Consider the following 18121-nt stretch of genomic DNA (forward strand, 5'->3'; position numbering starts at 1 on the left):
TTGCTTATTCAGGTTAAACAACGATAAAAAGATGAAAATAAAGCAAAGAAATAAAATGTGCTGGGCTCGTATAACCGACGGTAAAATTAATCTTTGAATGTTGATTTTTGTGCCATTTGTCCTCGTGTGTGTCGAATTGGTCCATGGGCGGTTGTTGTAAAAACACCACACGGTAGCATTCCGCTAGCTTTGGTCTTTCGCTGAATTGTTGATGGTGGTGTACTTCGTAATGGCGGAGTAATGCACTTTTGTCACCCGTGGCACTGGTGTTAAAAGTTCTCCAAATTTTTTAATGTTGGTTCTATGTAGTGAAAAACTTATTTTCAGTCTGTCCCTCATATTTATCATGACATATTCTGCAAATTGCCACATATATGCCATAATTGGTGCAGTTTATTTGCTCGTGGAAGCTCACAAACGAGACAGAGTGCCGACATGGCAAACCTAATGTGATGGATAAAAATTTGAGAAAATGCAAAATGAAGGCTAAGTTGTTGAAAAAAAAATTTAATTTCCATACTTTCTTGGTACCTTGCACCATGCTTGAGTTTTAACGAGTGTTGAAAATGCTTGGATTTTTAATGTTATGGTTGAATGGGTTGATGGCACCACATGTTGTGATGGTGACCAATCATGCGTTGCAGAGTAATGCCGCATCTCTCGTTTTGCAAATCCAAGCTGTAATTTGCATTCAATTCTGTTCTCTATTCGGTTCTTTTCACTGCTATTATGTTGCCACAGACGATTTATCTTTATTTCGTTCTCTTTGTTATGAATCAAATAAAAGTTTGAAGTTAAATCTTAGCAAGCGATGGATAAAAATTTGAAATAACGCCGAAGTCACACCTAGGTTGAGTTTCCTTTTTAGCCAATATAATTCCATACGTGCTTAGTTAGTTGCACATACATCAATTAGCGGTAAAAAAACGTATCGCAAAAACGTTAAATTCCAACACTTAAATTTTGCTTCGTACGCGATTGTGCATCACACTTAAAACCTGCTGTTTTAAACTCGTTGACCCAATATTTGTTTCGTAATACATCGCCATCGTTTCAGTAACTTGCGCAACATATACGCTTAACAAAATACGAGAATTGAAAGATAGTCGTTCACATTGCCAAGAAAAGTTAACAACGTTGTTTGCATCAGCGCTTGTTGCGTGTACGAATTATTACATAAAGAACGATGCGGCGCCTCATAATCTGCTTCGTGTTGCATCGCAATAATCTCAAAACCGGGTCGCAACAACTCCAAAAACGGTTCGCGAATTGCGAACTGCTAATTCGAACCCTGTACATGTTGCTGAAACGTGCTTAAAAGACGTATTTTTAATGTTACGGTTAATGTCACGTTCATGTTGTGGTGGTGATGAGTCAACACTGTTGACCAATCACACTTGGCAGAGTAATGCCGCATGTTTCGTTTTGCAGATCCAAACAGTAATTTGATTTTGGAATGGTTGTTTCACGAACCAAGTGATGGTAGCGGACGAAACTTTAAATAACATCAACATTGGTAGTCCGATTTCAAATGTATTTTGGAGCTTGCAGAGATCAGCATGGGTCTTTTCAAAAAATATTTTATTAAATGGCGTTTTTTATACATATCACCTGGGGTTGGGAAGCCCTGCTATTATGCAGTGATTTGCATACATTGAAACAGAAATAAACGTTTGAGTCAGGAAGCACAAATAAATATATTTTTGCTTTAGGATAGGCTACACTTTTTTTTAAAAAAAGACAAATTATGTCAAAATTTCAGGACCAATGTGTTTCTGTGTATGAAAGTCTTGCCAAGATCCCTTCCTTGGTTGGTTTCACTGCTATTAAATCTAAAAATGACCGCTCCATATTGCATTGGGAAGCCATTTGGAGCCAAAGAGACTTGGAGAGAAATGTCAAGTTCAACTACAAAGCAACAGGAACGATTGATAAAACTACTATGAGAGTAGAGGAAAATCCTGGTTGTTCAGAAATGAGTGGTGAAAAATTAGTAAGGGTGTCGAATAATGAAAAACAGCGTGCTATTATAAGGGATGTTAAAGTTAAGGATGTGGACACACAATTCTTGGAGATTTGGGAAGGATCCAGTAGAGTTTCATCCACTAATCTGACTGGTGAGGAGAAACATGGCCCCGTTTACAGCAACGCTTCCTTCTGCTGCCTCGAGTGGTCACACAAGGATGAAAAATTGCTCTATGTGGCGGAAAGGAAAAAGCCCAAGACCCGATCCTATTTCAAGAAGTCTGGAAGTGATGACAAAGATGTGAAGAAAGGTGATGAATATGTATACAATGAAGAGTGGGGAGAGCAATTGGTCGGATGCTCGCATCCAATAGTTGTCATGTTTGATATGAAAACACAAGCCATCACACCGTTAGAAAATTGCTTGCCGGATGACTTCTGTGCTGGTGAAGCCATCTGGTGCAAAAATGATGAATCATTTATTGTTTTGGGTTGGAAAGTTGAGCCTTGGAAACTTGGTTTGATATACTGTATGAACAGGCCCAGTGCTTTATATGAATACAACTTTAAAAGCAAGCAATTCACTGCCCTAACAAATTCAGATTTTTGTGTGTTTTCACCAAGGTTGGCTCCTGATGGATCTTCAGTAATTTACTTGCAAAATCACAGCTTTGGTCCTCATCAGCAATGTGCCAAATTGATGGCGTTGGATATGACAACTAGGACAAAGAAAGTGCTTGTCGATACTGTGAAAGAAGCAAATAGACCTGATGACTTCCACGGCCTGTATATGTTTAGTTTGCCGCAGTCAGCTTGGCTTGGAGACAAAATTGTTCTTAGCACCATACACCGAAGCAATACTGCACTAATTACTGTAGATTCAAAGAGTGGAGAAGTTGATATCCTAGAATCTACTGAAAGTTGGCAAGTACTTTCTGTCTACGATGGCATAATTTTCGCAAACCATTCTTCACCTAATTCTACTGACATCATACGGTTTGGTACAGTATCTGATAGCAGGGTAAATTGGGTAAAAATCAATGGCCCCTCTGTGATCATGCGCGACATTCAATGGGAAATATCCAAGTACAAGCCTTGCTTGGTAAACCAAGAGTATCCCAATCTTGATTACGAGTCCATTTTGCTAACACCTTTATCAGGTGAAGTAAAAGGCCTTATTGTTAACCCCCATAGCGGACCTCATAGATGCCACACTGCTTCTTTCGATTTGTTTAGTTGTGGGTTTTGCAAACTTGGTTACGCTGTTCTCAGAGTCAACTTTCGTGGTTCACTTGGATTTGGACAAAACAATGTTTACTCTTTGCCAAAAAATATTGGAACGCAGGATGTTAGTGATGTACAGCAGTCCGTAAAATCCACCATTGATCATCTAAAAAAACATGGCGTAGATGTGTTTATCCATGGTAGCTCTCACGGAGGGTCCATGACATTGCAAATGTTGGGACAATTTCCTGATTTCTATGCTGCTGGCGTCACATCTAACCCAACAGTCAACGTTGTATCTATGGTTGGGGTCACTGATATACCTGATTGGTGTTTCTGTGAAACAGGCGAAACTTTCTCATTTTTGTCAGAACCCTCCAAGTATGATTACAACAAAATGATGGATATCTCTGCAGTGAAACACATTTCTAAGATAAAGGCACCTTTGTTGATGTTGGTTGGGGGTGCAGACATTAGAGTACTACCGTCTCAGTCCACTGAATGCTACCGGTATAGGAAAGCTGCGGGGGGTGTGGTCAAAATGCTTGTTTATCCTAACAATGATCACCCCATCACTGAAGTACTTGCAGAAGCCGATTGCTTTGTCAATATGGTTCTGTGGTTCCATAACAAGGGTGAAATAAAACAACCTTTCGATGAAAATCTGACATGATTGTGGCATGAGGTTTAAGTTGCAAAATTGTACATTTTGATGTATATTACCTAGTATTTATATCTTGAAAATTTATGCTTTTTTCATTAATTATACACATTTGGTCTTTGAGATTGAGGTGTGTGAATTGTCCATGCTTTATTTCTTTATCATGTGTCTGTACTTTGTAGATTGAACTTATTAAAACAACTGCCTTTCAAAACCTTACTGGTGCCAGGTACCGTCAATGTGCATCGTCATGTCACAGCTGAGTGCATGTTAGCAATCTCTACACAAATTACCTATTCAAGTTGAAAGACCAACACACCTGTTTTTTGATCTTAAAACTAATATTACATTACATACAAGACTTGTTGTGTTCATGATAAATTATACTTGCGATTATATCACATGCAGGAAAATGAATGTTTGTATACTTTGCCAGAAGAGCAGTATTAAGCAATAAATATGCCTGGCAGCATCAGTAACAATTTATTTGAATCCCCTATTGTCTTTATGGCCAACAAAGACTCAGTATCAGATTTTATAACAACTCCTGCAAGTAATCGTAAGTCGCTTGTGTGATGTTGTTCATGGTATATATATTTTGCTTGTATTTTACAGGCATTATCGGTATCACTAAAAAACCTACACAATGCAGTTTAAAAACCAACATAAAAAATGAATATGAATGCAAAATTGTTTACAATCAGATATACAGATTGATTGTGGTGAGACTAACTGTCGGCTCGGCCAATTGCAAATTGAGAGACACTCCTACTAAAACTACTGTGATGGATAAACAATAGGAACAAGGGGAAATATGCACTTGAGGGAATAGCAAAAGATTGCTGGAGGTGACTGGACTCTTCTACACTGATAAAGATTATCGCCGTGGCAACTATAGCAATCACTACATTGAAAAAAATGTCATGTTTTCTAAAATTAGGATCAGGTACAACTGTAATTAAACACTGGATTGGTTTTAATGTCAGACTTGGTCCATATGAATTCCAGCTATTTCTTGTAAAACCATAGAGCCATGTTAACAAAACAGTCTGCCTCTGCATCCACCTTTGCAATGGGATGGTCGTTTTCAACATATTTCAAAAGCCTGATTTTGCCTCCATGTGCTTTCAAAGCTTTAAAGTATTCATGGCCTTGAGATGGCGGGACTCTCAAATCCACACTACCAAGCATCATTAGCAAAGGAGTTTTAACCTTGGAAACGTGACTGATTGGAGACATTTCTATCATTTTTCTGTGATCAATGTTTTTTGCCTCTAGCTGGTAGTGGAATGCCTGACCAGTTTCACACATACACCAGTCCTCTATGTCTGTTAACTTAGCCATAGAAGCAATATTGGTGACAGGATTCCTGACTGCTGCTGTTGCATAGAATTGTGGATATTGTCCAATAAGTTGAAGTGTTAAGAAACCTCCGTGAGACCCACCATGAACATGAACTTCCGAGTTTTGCACATTCAACATTTTTACTGTTTCACAGGCAGCCTGTTGTACATCACTGACATCCTGTGTACCCACTAGTCCTGGAAGAGAATAAACACTGTTTTGGCCAAACCCAAGAGATCCACGATAATTAATCCTTAAAACTGCATAGCCAAGCATGCAAAAACCAGCAGAAAAATAGTCAAATCCGCAAGGATAAACAGAATGGGGGCCACCGTGGGGATTGATAATGACACCTCGCAGTTTACCCTCACCACTAGGCTGCAACAAAATGGACTCATAGTCAAGATCTGGAAAGTTTTCATGCACCAAAGTAGGCTTGTGTTGCAATATTTTCCACCCAAATCTGTCGGAAACTTCACTACTTTTTGATGGACTGTCTACAACAGACCAATTGATCGGAGAATCTGAGAGATTTCCAACTAATAGGGATGGTGGTGAATTGGGCGATGAGTGGCTTAAGAAAATTAAATCATCAAGAACACACAACACTTCGTTACTCTCTGTTCCTTTTATCATTCGTGCTTTTCCTGTTACAAAGTTTACTCCCAATACAGCCACATGACTTCTATTGGAGCTACTGAGAATGATTTCATCCCCGTACCAAGTATTTCTGGGTATATTATTTAAAAACAGGCCATGGAATATTTTTCCGTCCTCTAACTGCTGTGATTGGCCAACAAGATCCACCAAGACTTTTTTCTCTTTGGACAAAATATCCATTTTTACCATTTTGCAACACTGTTGATGGGGACCAAAGCATTTTGATTCCAGATAAATTATAGAACATCCGTCTGGTGTCAGCCTTGGTGAGAACGCACAGGCCTCTGCATCAGTCAAAGCAGCTGATTCATCAGCTTTAATATTAAAATGGTAAAGAGCACTGGGTCTGTTTTTGCAGTAAACTAACCCAAGTTTCCAAGGTTCAACTTTCCAACCCAAAACAATAATTGACTCATCATTTTTGCACCAGATGGCTTCACCAGCACAGAAGTCATCTGGCAAGCAATTTTCTAACGGTGTGATTGCTTGCGTTTCCACATCAAACGTGACAACAATTGGATGCGAGCATCCAACCAATTGCTCTCCCAACTCTTCATTGTATACATATTCATCACCTCTCTTCACATCTTTGTCATCACTTCCAGACTTCTTAAAATAGGATCGTGTTTTGGGCTTTTTTCTTTCCGCCACATAGAGCATTTTTTTATCATTGTGTGACCACTCGAGGCAGCAGAAGGAAGCGTTGATGTGAATGGGTCCATGTTTCTCCTCACCAGTCAGATTAGTGGATGAAACTCTGCTGGATCCTTCCCAAATCTCCAAAAACTGTGTTTTTTCTTCCTTTATCTTCACCTCCCTAACAATAGCACGTTGCTTTCCATTATTTGACAATCTTACAATTTTTTCATTGTTTGGTTCCGTACAAAATGGACTTTTGACGACATTCATGTTAGATTTATCAACTGTTCCAGTTGTTTTGAAATTAAACTTGACATTTCGCTCCAAGTCCCTTTGGCTCCAAACTGCCTCCCAATGTACCACTGGACTATCATCATCAGACTTCGTAGCAACCACATCTACTGGAGTTGGTATCTTTGCAAGATCTTCATAAATAGAGACACACTTCTCCTCGTGATCACTCATATTTGCATCCAAAACTTCCCTTTTTCAAAGTTAAATTGAAATGAATTGCAATTTACAAATTCCCCACTGAAATATTTTTAACAAGGTGATTTAATTTTACCTTTTTAAGAAACATATTATTCACAGAAAGATATGTTGCGAAATGGCAAAACGATTAAAATATTTTATATAAAAATGGGATTCTTTTGCAAAAGTTCTTACAGCGCAAATTTAGTAGTTCCTACTATAAGTTGTATATTCCCTAAACATCTTACTAAATATTTACATGTATGTGCAATGTTGATATACTTTAGGATTTTAAGGACATTATCCAATAAAGAATATACGCAGTAGGTTAAAAATCAAATCAAGTTTAATTTGTTCCAAAATCTGCTTGTGCTCATGAGTAACTGCGTTGTGTTTATTTGTGCGTGAAATTTTTGTTGAAAAAAAATATTTCGTTGAAATAAAAAACGGACGTGTAAATGTGGGTAATTCCCTTTATTAATCCCAGAATTAAAAACAAATGTTATTTTGTGTCATTGTTGCAATGCGATCTTAAATTTGCTTTTAAGCGTAATACACTTAATGGCAACATAACTGATGTGTTGTTGAATGCTAAAACTTTCGTCATAACCGAAATCATGCTACTTCGGCGTATAAAGGACAAGTTGTAACTGTAATTACTACACACACAACACAACAACTGGATACAGTATGTTTATATTTTTGTACATATTTTCTTTCTTAGACAGGGCCACAATGTTAATTGCTTTGATCCGTACAGATAAGGACTTGCAGGCTAACAAACATAACAATCGTAGTCAAGTGTTGGTGATATTCTGATGACACAATCTTGACAAAGGATTCTACCGAAATAAACCTAACAAAACAACAAGCAAATTGTTTTGCAGCCAATACCTGCTGCTAATGCGTTTAAGGACATAGAGAAAACAGCAAGATTTTAAACCGAATGACCAAGAACTCCTGAAGCCGCTCCGGAAACAATACGCAATACTGAACGGTTTTGGTTCTATTTCTACATTAACAACCAATAGCAATTTTGGCCTTTTGTTTCAGCAGGGTGGCAGGCGGTACGAAAGTTTAAAAGCGTTATGTGCTAAGTACAAGAGGTGTTTCACCTTTTTTATTTAACATTGGTTGTAATTCAGCAAGAGTTTGTCTGCGCGATGCTACTTTTCAATGACTTATTTCAAGCAGGCTCTACAACGAAACTTTAAATAAAAGCCGTTAATCTGTGCATCATTTTGGTGTAAGTAAGTGCACAGTCAGCATAATTAAGTTTTTTGACTAGGAATAAAATTGTACAGTGGTCAAAAGGTTACTAAAGAAAGTCGAACGCATTTACGTAGGGGTTCCAGTACCATTTATCACATAAGACAGACGCAAATGTCTTACTCAATGCCTTGTCACGAAGGAAAAAACCTCAGGTTGAGCGTCCGAATTATGTCTAAACATAAAGACCAATTTAGCACACGCCGTAGCATGTCATTTCTCCCGAACACGTGACGTGACTGTCTGATATCTCGCCTTATTTTTGCTCGTCACGTCACTGGAATTCTACGCTTGTCTTCGGCGCGTGACCTAAATTTTCGTGTCTGGATCACTGCCGATATTTTCCGCTGTGAAGTTGTGCTGTGCAACCATTTTCAAAAACGACACAAAAATTGAACGTGGACATTAGGTAATATCCTTATTACTTTGTGAGAAGTGTTTGACATAGCCTATACACAGTCTTTCTTATAATTATATTTATAAGCAAACATTTTCGTTCAAAAACGTTTTTCTTTCTGTTTCCAAATATTTTATTCCGTATTTTTATTGCCTAATGCTTATTACCAGTGGTGAAAGTGACCCGAGACTATCGGTAAAATAATTCACGCAATTCGGCGTTCTGGTAAAACTTTCACGACTGATGTATTTCCACGACTGATGATAGTTGTGAGAAAATTAAAATTTTAGTAAATTGAACATTCAATTTACTTCTGCGTTAGTAAATTGAATCACTTATTCCCCAAAATCTCAACATTTTGAAAAGTTTCGTGAATTTTTTGCATCTAGATTTTATTGCCCATGTAAGGAAAATGCCATGTTCTTCCTAATGCAGAGGTAAATTCGACTTTAGAAGTCGGTTCAGTCTCAAAATGTCACGTTTTGTTGGCACGGCATGGAATGCTGTACGTGTTGGGCTTACAATGACTATCTTTTGTTGAATATCTCCGCTATACCCAGCACTTTGCATATTTATGGCCCCAACATTTATTAACCGCAGAATTAGCGGAAAAAGCGAGTGCAGCAGATCATACGAACTGCAGGGAGTCAGTCACGATAAATTTAGACACGTTTTGTAGCCGCTCCAACCTCCGACGATCCGGGAGGCGGAAAGACAATGACGTAGCACCTCCTGGCACATTTGTCTAGTCACCGCGACTTACTGGAGTGTAAAATAGCCGTGCACTCCAAACCGCGCCAGACAGATTGATGTGGCGATGATTAAGTCCAGATGTCTGTGTTATCGTTGCTGTGGTTCAACTGTATTTTTTTTTTGGGGGGGGGGGGGGGGATCTTCGTGCTAATCTGGTGAAAAAAATGATTTTTCAATCAAAGCGGTCGGTAAATTCTGTCTAAATGTTGGACGAATTTATTTTTGAAACATTCGAGTAGTTTTGTTTTACTTAAAGTGTTTTTTGGCCTGTTTCAATATTTTTGCAAGAGCACAATTGGTTTCTAAAAACGTTATGTATTCCAAAGGCCATCGTCTTTCCTTTCGGTTTTGTTGAAAACCTGGAATTACGTGAGGATTGTTTGTATTTAATATTTGAGACCAAACACCGCAATGAGCTTGTATCAAAAGAAACTGCTTTGGTTGTAAGCGCGCTAATGCTACAGTAATACGCTATACGAAGCTAGGTTAGTCGTTTTTCACGCATCGGGTTATTTGTTAGCTAACTTTTACAAATAAAAAAAAAAACAGTTAAACTTCTCAGGTTTCATGTATGGCAGCTGTTAGCGTTTACTTTTAGAATTAGGCGTAGTAATAAAAGCGAAAAAAAACGCATCGCTTTTGGCTGTTGGTATGATTAGTGCTCTATCAAAAATGCATTTCTCGTTTGCCACCAGCATAGCGATGAAGCACAGACGTAACAAATTGAACAGACCGTTTAATATCACCAAGTACCTCATTTTCGATGCCAACCAAGTACAAGGATCATTTGCGGTAGTTTTATTGGCCGTAACGTCGAGGCACCACCAAGCATTTATGCCCATTTACTGCATTGCGTCTATTGTCTAGTGATAACGACCTTGTTCGATTTTGGTTCATTAAAAAGTCGGTGGTTCTACGGCAGACAATAACGGCGGTTACGACACTGGACTTAATAACTGAACTTTACATTCCAGTGCGCCGAAAATTTGGAATTTGTTCACTACACATCAGCAAGTCGCCCTCGATTTAATTGCAAACCCCTTTAATCACCAGAAAATCGCTTTGGAAATCAACAGGGAACGTTTGAACCCACAATAACAACAAACCGCATTAGCATTGGATCAGAGATTAACAGCATGTGTGACGTAATCAATTCGTCACAATCAACATGTTCCGCAGCGGGGGAAAAAGCGCCGGATCTTTGTTAAATTCTCGCCACAATGAATGAGTTAGACAATAATCAATGGTGGTTGTTTACACAGGGTTAGGCTATGCGCAAAGAATGTCAGCAGTGTACAGCCTGCATCGTCTTAAAGGAGACAAAGCTGTTACATTCCGAAAGGACAACGAATTGAAAGTACTGCAGCGATGTTTGTGCAACAAAATTTGCTCAATTCTGTTTAAACAAACCCAAAGAAATTCGCCACAGTTCTTTTAGACTACAAATCAAATACAACTATTTTACGATCGATGGTGCTTGGCCAAAAATGCGGCATCAGCTAAAACAGGCACTCGTAAAGCGTCGATTTTAATGTATTTGTTCGTGGTCGTCAATTGAATGTGGGCGTAGCATTCACTCGCCCGCCGTTTTGCTCGGTTGTCGAATCAATATTGGTATCATAGCTCAACAGCGCTTGCCAAACAACTTGGATCAACACACTTCATTCTTAACAGCAATGTCTTCGTGTGGAAAATTTTTGAAGTGTACCCTGCGGTTGTGTTTATTGGTTCGTCTATGAGCAAGGCGAGAATTAATGTGCGTTATTGTGAGGAAAATCGGTCTCGGTTCAATTTTATTGAAACTAGTTTTGTAGACTCTGTGGTATGAGCCTGCAGTTTTGTAGCAAATGGTCCAATTTAAACGCTTTGATTGTTTGCAATTTGCTGCAAGACGGTATGAATAATGTTGGAAACGCAACGAATTTAAAAACTTTCAGCACATGCCGCCAATGCAACTGCAGCTGTAAATTCACAATTGCGCAGGCGGATGTATTTTCTTTGCCATTCACCATGGCCAAGCTAGTGGTCAGCATGCTCTTCGGCAGTGTTTTAAAACTTCTTTTTGTTCATCCGACTTTTTAGTTGTATTTCCTTCTTGGAATAACTGCTGATACGTCTGCTGAAGATAGTGCATTTAACTATATATTGTGTATAGTTAATTGTGCTATATGCTGTTTTTTGAGTGCAGAATATTATTAAAAAGGTTTTGAAATTACTTCTACCCTTCGGTACGTTCGGCATTCGCATCCCGTAATTGTTGTACGTTTATGATCGGTTTGAACCCATGGCAAAGAGTGACGCGTTTCGGAAACTCTCAAAATATTTATGAGGATTGCGTGTAAAACGGCAAAGTGTTTCGTTTCGTGTTATTTCGAAGGGATTCAGATGCTGTAGATGAGTGTTTTCCAACCGGTGGTACGCGTACCACTGATGGTACGCGACGGCATTCCAGGAGGTACGCGAGCACCTTTTCGTAACTTGCAGGTATAGTTCGAATTTAAAAAATCGTAAGTGATCTCAAAACGACCGTTACCTTATCCCCTAGGTTACTTTCTAACATTCAACTAGGTGGTACGCGTCTAAATTGTTTTACCTCCAAGTGGTACGCAACCACAAAAAGGTTGGGAATCACTGATGTAGCTGAAAAAGAATTGTTTGAAAAAAAATCAGCATTGATTTAACAAAAAATCAGCAACAAAGTTTGAACCTCTAATGCTGATGAACTTAAAAAATGATTTCACGTCGTGACGAATATATTTCCGGGTTTGCTGGCTTATCGACTCGTCACACGCGTTAACACAACAAATGAAACGTTTTGGAGTGCTGTCGAGATGTTAGTTCAAAAGGATTGAAACGAATTTCAGCCAAGGAAAGGTTTTGGATTTCCGTCACCCAAAAGGCTTTTTAATATGCTCGATTTATTGTATCTATGCTATAAAAAGGCGATCGGTGACTTTTTTGTTGTAATACTGTACATAAATTTCGACTAGTACCAAAAAGAATTCTCCTTCTTGAATAAAAAATGAGAAAAAAAGGTTATTCTGGGCGAAACGGCAGTGCGCCAACATTCCATCCAAGCGATTGCTTTCGACGCTCAGACGTCCCACCGCTGACATCAAGTTGACTTACCGGGATTACAACGTGTTTACATCGTTGTACTTTGTGCCTCGCGTTCCTGTGTGATTTACTCCGTTGTTAAATTGTTTTGCGGGCTATAATTCTGCAGGTGAAAAATGAGAATTGTTGAAACATCGCATACTGTTGAAGTTTCACCGAAATGCATCGGAGTGTGTCACGCTGATACTTCGCTGCAAGCAAGAGGAAGTTTTTTTAATTCTACTTAAGATATATGACGCTATATGAGTGTATCGTTTACGAATTATCGGCAGTGAAAGATTTTGACGTCAGAGGAGTAACGTTCAGAGCAGGTAGTAAACTAATCGTTACCTTATACATTTCAGTTGATTAGACGTAGATTTATTTTCCATTGTGACTTGCTTCTCGCTTGAGCGAACTACCCTAAAATCACTATGACGTCATCGACCGTTTTCAACAAGTTTGTGCGTCCCCTTCTGGCGGAATTTTTTGGCCAACTGATTTTCGCCTTTTTGCATTCGTCCGCCGCTTACACTATTGGCTTGTCAAACACCGGATCGTCGATGAATGCATTGATACCGGCCATCACCGACGGCTTTACCGTCGCCATTCTTGTCATCATTTTCGGCCACATCAGGTTAGTAGCTGGAATATGTAGCGGAAGACTTTGTTGACAAAAATCGGCTGATAAATAAATGAGAGCGCGATTTGTTGTTTTCAAGGAAAAGCGCGACTTTATAATATTTACCGCTCTTGTGAGGTTTACTCAAAGCTACCTAAGTTTTTTTTTAAATGAGATGAAATAAATAAAATTGCCAAAACCGTTTTGCACCCAAGTACAGCGCATACATCGTAAACGACTTAGAATTTACAAACACATTCTTCATTGAAAGGTTGCTTTACATAAGAAAACTAGATACTATTATGCCACACTCAAGCAACACTCCATCTTGCAGTTCACATAAAGTACACTGAGAATTACGTAGTTTTCGTGCTGCGTTAAACACTTATCTCGGTTTCTCCATCAACAGCAGTTGGCTTTACTGTAAAACTTTTCCATTCCAGCGGGGCGCACGTCAACTTTGCGGTCACCACTGCTGTGTTTATCGGGGGTGGTATCAAGTGGTATATGGCTCTTCTCTATTTTGTCGTTCAGATGCTTGGATCCCTTGCCGGCGCCGGACTGGCTTTAGTGAGTAACAATTCTCGCCAGTCGAGCGTTATTATATAGCTTTTGCGTATTTTGTTTAGTTTGAAAGACCTGCTCGCCATTACAATATAAAGTGTTTATGACCGTAATATTTCGTACAATAACAACCTATTATTTTGTTTGGTGGTTCCAAGAATGGGAAAATAAAAACTACCTGTCTATGGCGCTTTTTACCCTGTTTTTGGCCTAAAGAAGAGTTTATTAAAAGCTGCTTCATATGTCATTTACTTTTAACCTTATGCGTTCATTTCCACGGTATACCCCTAATATCGCCATCTTGGTTTGGATTCTTGGGATTTTTTAAACTTACATTATCACATTATTTTCCATTGAATTGTAACAAACAATTGAATAGCATAGGATCGAAAATTTCTCATTTGGCAACACAAACATCATTTAAAAAAATTTAAATGGCAAGCCACCATAACCATTATTAGTGGATTCCTAGTATAAAAACAGCCCTGCGACCCTGTAAGTTGATCCAAGCGACCCTGTAGCCTTACTTTTATATCTTGTTGTACAGGCCGCTAACGGAGCACCTTCCGGGGCTTTTGCACTTGGTGCAACAGTAAGCATTGGGCAAGGAGTGGTCATGGAAATAGTATTGACTTCTTTACTCACTCTCGCCGTCCTTATGGCTGCCGTGGAACTGAGCACCATTAACGCTGCCTTCGCCATTGGATTCTCTATTCTTATCGACATCTTGGCCGGGTAAGCCACTTAACATCCAGTGACGCAGTAAACGCGCACAACGTACCAAGCTTGATACTTGTGCAGATATGTGTGGAGCACAACCTATATGTGCTGTGTTCATGTTTTGCGACAAAAAACTTACGTTGCATTATTCACAAACCAATGCACTGTTTTCGCATTATTTGCATCTCCAAATTGCGCTGGCGAGTCATGCTTTCCTATAAATTGTTTGCGGTTTGTCTTTCGGCTTAAAATCATGCACACGAAATCCTTTGTTGTTTTGTATCAGGTTTCGCACTTCAGGCGGTTGCATGAACCCAACACTCAGCTTCGGGCCGGCGGTCGTTGCAGGGCAATGGAAAGACTACTGGATTTACTGGGTGGCTCCTCTTATTGGGGCCCTCATCTCCGGCGGCTTATTCAGGTAAATGCAAACTCGGTAAAAAATTGCTGTCTTTGACACTGTAACGTTCCCCTTTTTCTTTTTTGAATTTCTGAATGTTATTGTGTGGTTTACGTTTGAAATGCGGTACAAAACCCAGGTGAAGTCTGGACGTAGTGGCAGACGAAACGTCGAAAGAATACAGTACGTTAATTTTATGCCAGTAGATCGGTCTATTTTAGTACAATGTCTTTGACACGTTAAGATGTCGCACAAATCCTGCCAGATTTCGCAGGTAGTGGGGTGGATGTTTTCGTCAACTTTTCATTTAGTTTTTACCCGACCCGTAAAAAGTCACGTTTTGGTGACGTTGGATTTCAAGCAGCTTGCCAAGTTCGTCCCACGTCTACAAATTATCGTGTCACGATGCCTTTTTACCAGCGACAACTTTGCCTATTTTTCTTTGCTTCCCTTGCAACGACTCTCACGTTTTTGAGTATCACAGTGCAGCAAGGAAAAGAAGCAACTTGGCTTCCGTTGATTGAAAACGTGCTTTGTACGCACGGGAAAACGTTATTCACCTGGTAATGCCCTTCACTTGGGCGTGGGCGCATCGGGTTTCGGGCATGCAGGTCGTGTGTAGGTTACTCAGTGTATGCAGATTGAGTTGCGACTAAGACTGATGTTCCGATTTTTACTTCAGTGAGATGTGGAAGCAAAGCTCACAGTTCTACTCTATTTAACATTTCTAGATCACGTAACGCATTCTTTTCACAGCCACTAATAACGATATAAATGTCCCAAAAATTGCAACCCTTCTTTTTACAGACCTGGACATTTTATGGCCCGACAAACGCTTTGTTTAGTGATTTTTCCAACTATTTTGTTGGTTGACCATTTGGAGTAATACACCCTTCCAATAGTCACACTTTTAATAACTTGGGTCAACAGTTTGTTTTACATTCCTGCGAAAAATTATGTAACGTAAAAAACGACTTTTTTCTGCCACCCGTTGTGAAATTAACCTTATTTCTAGGTTGTTCTTCGCCGGTGAGGCAAGGCTGATTATAAAGGACGAACCAAGAACCAAGACTCCTCAACAACAACCGATGGCAATGGAAACCGCACAAACAGTTGAAGTGGAAGTTGGTTCCAAAATCTAACACCGCCTTTCTGTGAGAAACCATAGAATCCAATGACTTCAAAATCTCGTTCATTGCATTGCCTCTGTTTTATAGACCGCAATATCTCTTGTGTATTCATAGTGGGTCCGTTTTGTACAAGGAAGTAGCGCCTTAGAATAGCGTGTTTGAATTAAAAAATTATGAAAAACGAATTAGAAAAAAAACGGACATCAAGTCATTTGTGAAACGTTTTCTGTCTAAAAGTGAGGGCCGCCTTGCAATAAGAATGAAACTTGTTTTGTACAGTAATCACGTATTGTGAAGTGTCTTATCTATCACCACGTTTATTGTCGCCAGTCATCTCTACATACTTATCGAACATGAAAGTGTCTTTGTGTTTCATTTTTCGCTCAATAAATTACATGCGTTTACTTGTTCTCACCATTTTGTGTCACTATACTTTAGGTATTGATACGCACAATTACATTCTCCCCGTTTGTATAAAACCCCGTGGTTTATCCACATCTGAAAATAAACGTTTTATCGTCACCAAAACAAACTACCACCGAAAGTTACGTTTTTTTATATTTTGTCACAGTGGAAGCGTGGAGTTTGTTTTTCACAAAATATTGCTGACAAAATCTGCTCAAGCTTTGTTGTAAACATTGGTATGAACATGCGTAGTCGTCTTGCAGCCAATTGATCTCCGTTAATTGTAGAAAATGCGGAGTGTTGACATCCTGATAGTAACGCCAGTTAAAATGCCCAGAACTGGGTATATTATGTTGGGTAATGGACAATGGAAGTCTTTAAAATTAACGGTAGGTTCCGTTATGGGCAGGAAAAAAAGGCCTTGCTCGTGCGCAACAAAAGCAAATGTAGAATTTCAAATGCAAATGTCATTCACGACAAAGAATGGTTTTACTATTTCGACCGCTGTAAAACAAATGGCTTAGTAGGCGTACCTCGCCTTTGGTATGGCATCAAAAAGCCTTTAAGTACGTTTGGTTGGTCGGTTAATATTTGACTTTTTAGACTGAGGTTTGCTTACTATCTGCCAACACTTATATTAAGTAAACACACTGCAACGCAGTGATTTAGGAACCGGGACTCGATTGGGCGATTGGTCATTTTTTGTGAAGTAAATAACATTTTTTGAGAAGTGGTGTGCGGAAACACAGCAACAAAATTCAAACCAATTAGACGATTTTGCGCATTGTGGGTTAACATGTTTTGCTTGAGAAATTCCTCACCGAGTGATCAAGTCCAGTGCGAACGGGGTTTTGTTTGAAACAGAAATATCACGCCAGACCGTCGATACGCATCAGTGCACAGACGTTGGACACGCCGAGTACCCAGTGGCTGGAAGCTGCGGAGTTTTTACGGGAAAACAGGTTAAAGATCACACAAACGCGAATATATTCGTGTGTAAATGTGACGTCACCAATATTTGGTCGCAAGTATGTTGCTTGCCCAACGATTGTTTTGTTACCATCGGATATCATAATTACAGACAGATGATTTGTGCAAGGTTTAATAAACTTACTAAAACGAACAGCCGAATCTATTAGACGACATTGGCCACTATAGCGCTAGTGAAAAAAGCAATACTTTGACTTGGCACAATGTATAGCAATGTCTTTAGATAGAGCAAATGCAATGAACAACACAGTTCTTTTGCTGTCAAATACGCTTCTGTGTTTGCAAACCGGTGCCATGAACTTACTTCGTTGTGCCCGTAAAAATACAATGTTAGACGACCAGGATTTCGCTACAAGTAAAATGGCATTTTCGTTACTTTTTGTAAGTTCGTGGTGACTAACCAATGGCGTGTAAGCGACTACGCCAGTTCTCGTGGCGTTAGTAGCGGTGTGCTACCGTTATTGATCATTTAGCACAAAACCAAAGCGGTTATATCACACAACCATCATTGTACACTTCATTAAGTATACGAATCTTGCGCATTCGGGTTTGCGCGAATATGAAAGCTGTGCTCATACTCGGCGAATCTATTCGGGTTCGCCTTGGCACATCCCTAGTTTGCGTACAATCAGTGCAAGAGTTTACATTAAAAAACAACTAAGGGCATATGATTTAAGCAAAATTGATTCTTAGCAAACGTTTCGGTTGTATCGCCAACCACATGCTGAATGCGCATTTTTGCGGCTCTGAACCAAGTAAATGGATATTGTTGGTGAGGAAGATTGTTACACGTCGTGCTAAAGTTGTAGTT

The 18121-nt window shown here is 39.3% G+C and overlaps 3 protein-coding genes across 3 annotated transcripts; 2 read left to right on the forward strand and 1 right to left on the reverse strand.

Moving 5' to 3' along the window:
• Positions 1-1723: 1723 nt before the first annotated feature.
• LOC145906094 (acylamino-acid-releasing enzyme-like) lies at positions 1724-4129 on the forward strand. Its single transcript, XM_082993480.1, has one exon. The coding sequence runs from the start codon at positions 1748-1750 to the stop codon at positions 3860-3862; it is 2115 nt and encodes a 704-aa protein (XP_082849606.1). The 5' UTR covers positions 1724-1747; the 3' UTR covers positions 3863-4129.
• A 299-nt stretch (positions 4130-4428) lies between these two features.
• LOC145905896 (acylamino-acid-releasing enzyme-like) lies at positions 4429-7019 on the reverse strand. The gene has a single exon (XM_082993216.1). The coding sequence runs from the start codon at positions 6956-6958 to the stop codon at positions 4859-4861; it is 2100 nt and encodes a 699-aa protein (XP_082849342.1). The 5' UTR covers positions 6959-7019; the 3' UTR covers positions 4429-4858.
• A 5829-nt stretch (positions 7020-12848) lies between these two features.
• LOC145906071 (aquaporin-8-like) lies at positions 12849-16313 on the forward strand. Its single transcript, XM_082993452.1, has 5 exons — positions 12849-13116; positions 13545-13671; positions 14213-14400; positions 14672-14806; positions 15801-16313. Exons 1-5 carry the CDS (start codon positions 12914-12916, stop codon positions 15925-15927), a joined length of 780 nt encoding a protein of 259 aa, XP_082849578.1. The 5' UTR covers positions 12849-12913; the 3' UTR covers positions 15928-16313.
• The last annotated feature ends 1808 nt before the right edge of the window (positions 16314-18121 follow it).

This window comes from Ascidia mentula, chromosome 6 (genome assembly GCF_947561715.1).
Source record: "Ascidia mentula chromosome 6, kaAscMent1.1, whole genome shotgun sequence".
NCBI lineage: Eukaryota > Metazoa > Chordata > Ascidiacea > Phlebobranchia > Ascidiidae > Ascidia > Ascidia mentula.